This window comes from Canis lupus, chromosome 31, assembly GCF_048164855.1.
Source record: "Canis lupus baileyi chromosome 31, mCanLup2.hap1, whole genome shotgun sequence".
Taxonomy (NCBI): domain Eukaryota; kingdom Metazoa; phylum Chordata; class Mammalia; order Carnivora; family Canidae; genus Canis; species Canis lupus.
The window spans coordinates 21,297,730-21,307,830 of record NC_132868.1 but is presented as its reverse complement, the minus strand read 5'-3'; the positions used below and the strand labels follow the sequence as shown (position 1 = coordinate 21,307,830).

The following is a 10,101-nucleotide window of genomic DNA, read 5'->3' as shown; positions in this document are numbered from 1 at the left end:
CTCTCTCTTTCTCTCTGTCTCTCATGAATAAATAAATAAAATCTTTAAAAAATAAAAAAAAATTTAAAAAGAAGCAAATATATTCAATAAAGAAGGTGAATGTACCTGTCTGCTGGAAAGTTCCACACAGAGGAGGGAGATGGCTACTACTAGTATTACTATTATTATTATTATTAGCTTTATGGCCAAATGACTCAGCCAAAATCAAAGCATCAACCTCCAGCTCCTCTCAGATGGGGCCATCATGAGTCTTAAACCCACCAGCTGTGCTATTTTTACTTCCATGGCTTTGCTTTCAAGAGCTTCCCGAGTGCAATACACAACATGCGTGCACACATACATCTCCTTTTTCCCCTGGTCCCAGGCTCTTGTCTGGAATCCGGTAACTTTAATTTGCTCTTTCTCATGATCTTTAACTGAAATGTAGGCAAGTGGGTAAAATAGCAAGACTGGGCTGTGGAGCCCTGGCCCAGTCCCTGGAGGTGACAGACTTACTGAGAGCGCAACCCCAGAAGGGCAGAGCACTCCTTTTTGAGTCAGAAGTCCTGGGCTGGGGCTGTGAGTGAATCACTGACCTAAATTCACACATCTAGAGCAATCCTTTGAAACATAGGGAAGTGAGGAGATTCCTGGACTTACATTCTCTTGTGGGATGAAAGCTTTTAGAGATCCCTCACATTCCTCTGGGAGATCAGTATCATTTGCCTGTCCTCTGCCTGTCACCCACCTCCCAGCATTGCCAGGAGGCTCCCCTGAGGGCTAAAGGAACCTAAGACAGACACCACCTGCCAAATGAAGTGGCAGGACTAAGAGGGTTCTGGAGTCCTCGCAGGAAAGGAGTCTATGCTGATGGCTTCAGTGAGATTAGGAATTAGAAACCAGAGGGGATCCAGGGACAGTTCCAGACTCTCATTCTTCTTCAAATTGTGAAATTACCCATGCCCACCTAGCAAGGAGTCCAGAAGCAGCTCTGTTCGGATGATGGAACCTCAGCAGTCCTGTTCTTCTCACCGAGGTACTGAGTGCTGACTAGATCCCAGGGGCCCTTCTAAGTATTTTATGAGTATTAGTTCATGTCATGTTCACAAGAGTCCTGTGATATTACCACTATTGCTGTCACTGTGTCACGGATGACAAAACCTACATCCAGAGTATTTGCATATCCTAGGGCTGCCATCACAAAGTACCACAAACTAGATGGCCTATAACAAGAATATACTATGTCACGGTTCTGGAGGCCCGAAGTCTCATATCAAAGTGTCAGCAGGGCCATGCTTCCTCTGAAGGCTCTAGGGAAGAATCCTTCCTTGCCCCTTCTAGCTTTCTGGTGCTTGTTTCCAATCCTTGGCATCTCCTGTTATGTGGCAGCAGTGTCTTCAATCTCTCCCTCTGCCTTCACACTTTGCTCTGTGTGTGTCTCTGTGAACAAATGTCCCTCTTATAAGGACATCAATCACTGGATTAGGGTCCCCCCACCCCCAAGCCAGCATGATGTCATCTTATCTTGATTACGTCTGCAAGGACCTGTTTCCAGATAAGGTCAAGTCAAATCCAAGGGTTAAGATTTAACTGTATATACTTCAGCAGGGACACAATTCAACCTACAACACAGAGAATTTAAGTGATTTTCCCAGCATGTAATAATTGGTGAAGACTCATGTATGACTCATATAAAGATGATGTCCCTCATGATCCAGTCTCAGCAAGGGGTTACATTAAAAAAAGAAAACTTTAAAATTCAAAGCAATTCACAATTCAACTCCCTCTCTTGAGAAACCAAAACAGAGCAGTGATGTTCTTACCGCAGTCTTAAATGCCCAATCCCTCCCACCTCTCATATACACACATTCTCTCTCTCTTTCTCTCTCTCTCTTCCCCCCCCCCCTTCTTTCTCACAAAGTCTTCATGAACTCCACAACAGGGACTCTTCTGTCTCCTCTCATCCATCCATTTACACCCCAACTAACTGAGTTTATGCTATAGAAGGAAGTAGTTGTGGGTCTAGGTTTCTTTTTTTGGGGGGGGGGGGGTTCAGGTTTCTTTTCAAAATACTTTTAAAATATAAAAACAGAGAAAAAATATTACCTGTAGTTCAACTAGCCACTGTTAACAGTTAGCTCTAATTCCTTCTCCTTTTTATTTTTGTATTCCTTTAACATAATTGTAATTTCACCATGTACATGGGTTTTCCACCCCCCCTTTTTTTTTTTGCTTAATATAACCTACTAGGAAAGTTTTCAGATCATTGCAAATTCTCCATTAATGTGATAAGTAATGGGTGCCTAATGGTTACTAAGTTAAGGCTAATTTAACTGCTCTCTTAAAATTGAATATTTACATTGTTTCTGGTTTTCTACCATTATACATGACTGCTATAAGGTGTGGTACAAAGATAAGAAATTAGATTAAGTAACTTTCAAGGCCTCGAGAACCCATGAGATTGAAATTCTCCAAGTGTCAGTTCATAAATGTCCATCTTTCCCTTTGTCGGAAGTTGCTTCCTATACCCCATAGCATATCTCTTGCTGTGCAACAAACCACTTTAAAACTTAGTAGCTAAAACAACATCCATTACGTTTGCCTAGATCTTGTGATCAGAAGTTTGGGATAGGCTCAGCAGGATGGTGCTTTTGCTGGATATGCCCAAGGCCATTCCAGTAGAGGCTTGAGAATCTAGAAAGTCCAAGATGGCCTCACTCACTTGTCTGGCAGTTGGTGGTAGCTGTCAGCTGGTTGGCCTAGAGACCTGAACTGGGGTGATTCATCTCCAGTAGGCCTGGCAGGGCTTCCTCACATGGAGGCTTCAGGGCACTATTTCACATGGGAAAGAGCTACAAGACCCCTTGATGCCTGAAAGAGCTACAGGGCCCCTTGGAAGTGGCATATCTCTGCATATCACATGCCTTTTGTCAAAGCAAGTCACAGGCTTACACACTGAAGACCTACTTCTTCCTGAAGTACCTTGCCATATACAGCTAGAAATACATACTGACACTTTCAACATTGCCTAGAGATCTCCTTAGCAGATCCACAAGTTTATTGTGTACGTTTTTCTATCTTCTATGTGGCCATGGGGAGTTGTGCCAAACGTTTCACCACTAAGTGACTCCAGTGCCTTTGCAAGCTTTCTATAGCTCACTGCTTTTTTACCCTCTACTTGCTGACAATCCCAAAACCCAAGCCACAGGTCTTAATTGTTACTACAACACTGGACTTCTGGCTCTAGTAACTGTATCAGCCAGAGTTCAGTGAGGAAGGCAGATCCTCTGTGAGGATTGGGAGGTAATGGCTATTTTGGGTATCAGAAATCACATGACTAGAGGAGGAGCTGGGGCTGTGAAGGGCAGGGCTTGGAATTAAGAGGATCAGTCACTAATCAGTGTTCCTGAAGCCCTGGCATGGGTGCAGATGTTGACATCTGCAGTGGAATGTGAGAATTCAAGAGCATCTAAGGAGCCAAAGTGGGCCTGTGAAGGGGGCCCATGAGGAGTTCTGTGAGAAGCTGTTGGCATTGAGCAACTCCCACATCTGTGGGTCCATCTACAAGCGGTGGTATGTTTAGGCCACTGTTGGTCATTAGAGCCAGTTGTTGGAAAGAGGCACTGGATGTAGAGTAGAGGAAAGTGAGACAGGTTAGAACCTAATGGGCACATCTACACCTGTCCATCTTGGTATCTGATCACAAAACACCCTGCAGAGAGTAAGGATTGTTGTGTTCTAAACTCACACAAGTTTCTCTTCTGGCCTGGAAGTATACAAGAAGGGAGATTCTGGGGAATGTAGTTCCCAGATTAACTAAATCAACAGCAGGACAATCCAGCACACTCCCTGAATATCTGACTAAATTAATTCTGAAAAGCACTTCAAAGGCCCAAAGAAGATCGGAGAAGCTCCAAGATTTAGCTTGGGAACACTGACAAGCAAAGCCTTGAGGTATTTAGATCTGTATGACAGTCTTTGTTTGTTTGCCTCAAGCCTTAAAGGAGCAGGAGGCTATTGGCCAGGAAATTAGGCTACAATCCCGGGCCTGAAACCACCACTTGATAGATAATAACCTGGCCTAATTCATTTAAATTAGCTGGGCTTCAAGATTTTCCTCAATAAAATGAGAACACTCATTCCTGAGCTACCTCCTCCATACATTGCTCCAGGGACTGGTGGAGAGCTGTCAGTATTAATCTCTGATGAGATGACTTTATAGACACATGGAGAGCAGCCACCATGGTCCTCCCACAGAAACTGGGCCAAAGTGTCTCAGCCCTGCCTTAGTTTTGCCAAAGTTTGTTGTTTGCCAAATTTGTTGTTTCTACTAAGGTGAAAATTCATAGAAAACAGACTCTGGCTTCTCCTCCTTAGATCTCTCTCCCCAGCTCCCTGTCCTCAATAGAACCCCCTTCCTATGGCAGGTGGTAGTGGGAAGGAAGGGACAGTTGAGACTCTGAATATCTCTGAGACATCACTATTCCTTCGGCCTGGAAGCTCTTCCTGCTACCCCCTACCCTCCACCTACTATTTCCATCTCCCTAAGTCCTACTCATCTTTCAGGCCTCAGCTCAAAGAATGTTCTTCTTCCTAAATGTTTTATGATTTCCCTCAGCTGGATGTAATTTTTTTTTCCTCCTTTAACCCCTGGAGATTCCTATCTTTCACTGCAATAACTATGCCCTGACACATACCCATTTGAGTACTTATCTTACTCTCCTATTAAATTTCACATTCCCAGAGGCAGGGGACTTGCTCCTTAAGCTCATGCAACAAATAAGTAATTTTTGGCATCCTCCACATTGTAGTCCAGACAGAATTTGGTATATAAATATTTTTTGAATTGAGTTGAAAGAAAACAAATTGAGGACATGCATCCATGTGTTGCTGCCCTAAATAACAATAGCCTGAAAGGATATGGTTGCCATAATAAAAAATAGAAAAATGAGGAGTCTGTGATCCCTGGCCAGATAGTTCTCTATTATGAATTTTGTGTCTTCATTTGATAAGGTACTTCCCCCCATCATGTTAATATGATGACCCTAGAAATGGGACAGTCCAAACAGAAGCCAGGACTCAATCTTCTGCCTATACTCAGAGGTAAATGATTTTTGTAGAATGTTTTAATTCATAGCAGGGGCTGCAAATATTAACCAAGGTCAGTGACCCCTCTGTTTGGGTTAGGGCTGGAGCTGTCACTGAGCCACATCCTCTCTGGGAGACAGTCCATGAACCCAAGATAAAGTTTGAAGAGGCCCTTGAGCCAGAAAATTTGTTTGGCAAAGTGCCTATGTGTTTGGTCATGTATTCTCTGGGTTGGTGGGTTCCTTTCTTCAGGGTCAGAATAGTTCCAAAAGTAAAACTGTATCAGGAAATGCTTGTGGTTATCTCTCTACTCCTGAGCAAGTCACTGGCCTTCTTTGGACCTCAGTTTCCTCAGTTCTGATATTCCAAGACTCTATTCTGAGCTGTAGGCTGAATTCCCAGGATTCCAGGGCCTTCTCTTCCCTGCTCCTAAAGGTGTAGATGTCTCAGATGTTCCCATGGGCTTCAGCCAAAACATGCTTACCTGTTCTCTGCAATAGTGTGGCTCTGTATGGGATGACTGTTTTATCTGCCATCATGAAAATGTCCTTTATCCAGGAATTTATAAGAGAGTTTATTATCACAGACTTTCATTAGGTCTCCCCCGATCTAAGTTATCCCTGGTTGGTTTCTTTTTTTTTTTTTTTTAAGCTTTTACTTATTAATTTATGAGAGACACACAGAGAGAAGCAGAGACCTAGACAGAGGGAGAAGCAGGCTTCCTGCAGGGAAGCCCGATGCAGGACTCGATCCCAGGATCCTGGGATCACACCCTGAGCCACAGACAGACGTTCAACCACTGAGCCACCCAGGCACCCCTCCCCTGGTTGCTTTCACATGAAAGTGTCCAAGCTACAGAGAGTAGCTACATGGAACGTGTCCATGCTACAAAGACTTTGGGGATATCAAAGTACAGGAAGGGAATTGTGAGTCTGGAGGTGTTAATGCTCAAGGCGTCACTATTCATTAAATAACTGACCTGGTATTACATGGTTATAGGTCACGAAGAAGTTCGAGTTCATCAAGTTCTTCAACAGAAAGCAATCACTGTGTTGAAACTCCTGCTCATCATCTTCTAGTTGGCCTATCGAATGTGTGGGTATGGTGACTTGTTAGAATACTAGTATGTCGGAATTGGAAGAGAACATATAGCTCAGCTAGTTCAAAACTCTGTTCTATCAGGTGGATAACTGAGAGCTAGAGAGGAGGTGGCCATATAACTGTTTATGGTAGTCAAGAATAAGCTCATGACCTCTAACTGCCAGGTCCATCTACCTTATATTACTCCAAAGCAGAAGTCACCAAGACCTGTACCCAATTTCATGCCTTTCCTAGGCCTTCACACTAAAACTATTTAGTCTTATCTTTATTAAGTTCTAATAAGAGCAGCTCAATGAGATTCTATTTTATAACATATATCAGCTAACTGATTTTAAAAAGACACAAAATAAAACATTACATAAAGGAGACATAAGAATTGCAAAGGCGTTATAGTCTGGGGATGTTCAATGCAGAGCAAGTAACATCACACAACACAATATCCCCAAGATGGTTGACATTCATAAAAAGGTCCCCAGATCACCAAAGAGGGTTAGCATGTTTCACCTAAGAAAGCAGGGATTTGTATAAAGCACCTTATAAAGCATTACGCCAAATATGATGATGATGATGATGATGATGATGATGATGATGATGATGATAAATTAATTATAGTCAGGTAAAACTTCAGCTATCTAGGAAACTCAGGTAAGCGAAAGAACAAATCAGCCGTGGTGGTCAAGGAAGTGACTGTGTGCAGATAGGTACATTCTACTTTAAAAAGGCTGGTGTGAGTTTGGCTAGTATCTGCAGAGAAGAGGAATAAACAGCAAAGCCATGATCTCATCTTCTGTTTACACTTCAATTCCCAAAGTTAGTGATTAATTGTCCTTGTGTTTTGTTGCCAGGGCAAATTGTTTTTCTTTAAAACTCCCACTTATCTTAAATAAATAAATCATTAGTTTCAAAACAGAAGTGTCAAATGTCAAGATACTTCTGACATACTAAGCTAATGAACAAAACAATGAATGCATTAGAAGCTACTAGAGATAGGCAGAGGCTTTGAGAACTTTTCCTTTAATGACTTTGAAAGGCAGCAGAATCATTCTTGCTAAAAGATTTTCTCATGCATCTTGGCTAAAATGTCAATCTAGAGCTTGCAAACACAAATACAACCTTAAAAGAACCCAGTTAGTGTAAATGGTAAGAGCGGTAGGTAGGCCAAGCGTTCATAGTCAAATAAATAGATCAGCCAGCTATCACACTGTTTCCCAAACCAAATTCACACAAAATCAGCTTTAGGCAGCCAGTTTAGGATCTCTACTTGGGTCTCTGAATTTACACAGGGCCTCTAGCTTTTCCAAAGTAGGGAATTCTTTTAGCAAATAGGTCATTTTTGCCTCTGAGTCTTAACACAAACACAATTGTTTCAGGGATGAACCCAGTCATTTCTGAATTATTAAAACTATTTATTAAATATAGTTCTAAATACACAATTTCCCTGCTCAAAAGTTTTCAGTATCTTTACTCACAGAATTAAGAGTCGCGTAGTGTTATGATAGCATTCAAAGACAGTATAATGTCATTTCAACCTATTCTTCAACCTCTCCTGCTATAATCCCCACAGACTCCCTGGCTTCTCATTGTTCTCAGAACAAGCCTTGCATTTTAGTTCTTGACAACAAACATTTGTTGGGTAAGTGCTATGCGCCAGATCCTGCTCCGCTCACTGAAAACACATCTGTAAAGAAAACAAAGTCTCGCTCTCCTGCAGTTTCCATTCTGATGGGATCTTTCATCTCCTTCGGAGTGCAGTCCCAGCACTTGTGTTCCCATTAAAGCACTTGTCACACTGTATAATAGCCCTGTCTGTGTTTGCGTCCCTCTGAACACTGCCTCCCCATGCACAGCTCCCATGCTCTGCTCACGCAGCACACACTGAATGCTCAATGAATGACCTGAAGTTTATCTCTCTTCTTTGGAAATGTGGTCAGTTTCTGTTGCATGTGGAATCTATCAGTGAGGTGATCTCTTTCTGAATTCTAATATTGAGTTATTTTCAACAAATAAGCCAGTAATAGGAATGATAAATGCCAAGCTACTCCTGATGGGCCTAAACAAATGAATGAAACGGTGACTGAACAGCCCCAGAGACTTAACCTGTATGGTATCTTTCCTCAAGGCCCAGAATCCCGAATTCCTTATCTCTATCCCTGATCTACTCATAAACAGACTCTCCCTCTTTTCTCCTGGAGACCATCAGGGAAGCTAATTTGGGAAGCAACTCATCTTGTTCCCTCTCTCTTTGATCCCAAAGGTAGAAACTGAAGAGCAGGTGCTGGCAACCTTCTGTGGCAGGGAGACTACAGACACAGAGCAGACCCCCGGCCAGGAAGTCGTGTTCTCCCCCGGCTCTTTCATGTCCATCACTTTCCGGTCAGATTTCTCCAATGAGGAGCGATTCACGGGCTTTGATGCCCACTACATGGCTGTGGGTATGTTGGAGAAGAGGGTGGCTCATCCCGAGATCTCCTTTTCTCTCTAAAGACTAAAAGTACCTTATGCTCTCTTACTGCCTTACTGCATTTGCTCTATCACATATCTACCCATCTGTCTATCCTCCATCTATCCATCAGTCCATCCTTTTTTGATGCATTTCAAGGTGCATTGCAGACAACAGTAAACTTTTTCCTAAATATTTCAGCATGCATATCATTTTGCTAAAGTTCAATATCTACCCACAATTTTTTTATTTTAATGTAAAATTTACATTCAATGAAAGGTACAAACCTTAGGCACACTTGTTGAGTTTTGAAAAATTTATATTTGCATGTGACCCAAACCCCTAACAAGATATTGAACTTTACTGTTAAACCCAGAAAGTTCCCTTATGCTCCTTCCCAATCACACTCTGCTCTTATCTCCCTTAGAGGCAACAATTGTTCCAATTTTTTTCCACCATAGATTAATTTTGCGTCTTCTTAAATTTCATGTAGATGAACATACACAGAATATATTTTGGAAGTTAGGATTCTTTTACTTAGTGTAAAGTTTTTGAGGTTCAGTCATGTTGCAATGCATTGGAAATTTGCTCCTTTCCTGGCAGAGTAATTTTCCATTGAATGACTATACTACAGTCTGTTTATCCATTCTTCCATTGATGGACACCTGCACTCTATCCATTTTTTTTTTTTTGGCTCCCATTAATAAAGTTTCTATGAACTTTCTTGTAGAAGACTTTTTGTGAAAATATATTTTCACTTCTATTGGGTAAATATCTAAGAACAGAATCCTTGGATCATAGGACAGGTGTATATTTGGTTTTATAAGAAATTGCTAGACCTTTTACAAAGTTTTTTTGCACCATTTTATATTCCTTCACCAACAAATGACAGTTTGATGTCAATTTTTAAGTTTTTTTAAATTTAGAATTCTGGTGGGGTATGTAGTGGTACCTCATATGGTTTTAATTTATATTTCCCTGGTGACTAGTGATGTCATGCATCTTTTTCATGTGCTTTTTGGCCATTCCTATATTTGCTGGGGAAAAACGTACCATGAAATCTTTAAATTGGGTTGAGAGCATAGTTTTTTTTAACGTTTACATTGCCACTGCCCAGGGAAGTGGGACATAGAAAGAAAGGGGCAGCATGGACTAGAAGTAAAGAGTGGGTTCTGGAGCCAGCCTACCTGGGTGTGAATGCTGACTCCACCACATACCATCTCTGTGAGTTGGAGTAAGTTCTTTAAAGGCCCCAAGTCTCTGTTTCATCATCTGTGGAATGGGGATGGTAAGAGTCCTGCTTGCTATTGTCACAACTGTTAGAGGGCACTAGCACCACCAGGGGTCAGCTTGCCTGGCCTTGAACCTGGCTTTCTGTCATCTTGGGAAGTTGCCTCGCTGCTCTGATTTCCAGTCTCCTCATTTGTAAATGGAAGTAATGGCTACTTCTGGGCTTTGTGTGAGGCTAACACAGGGAGAGGCCCATACTACAT

The 10,101-nt window shown here is 42.0% G+C and overlaps 1 protein-coding gene across 7 annotated transcripts in view; it reads left to right on the top strand.

Annotated features, from left to right (window-relative positions):
- MASP1 (MBL associated serine protease 1) overlaps window positions 1–10,101 on the top strand; it is a 61,292-nt gene that overhangs the window by 17,549 nt on the left and 33,642 nt on the right. For all 7 annotated transcript variants that reach the window (XM_072807785.1, XM_072807779.1, XM_072807782.1 and 4 more), the window contains one exon: window positions 8,423–8,600. In XM_072807785.1, coding sequence (XP_072663886.1) covers window positions 8,423–8,600 — 178 coding nt within the window. The remainder of the gene's footprint in view (window positions 1–8,422; window positions 8,601–10,101) is intronic.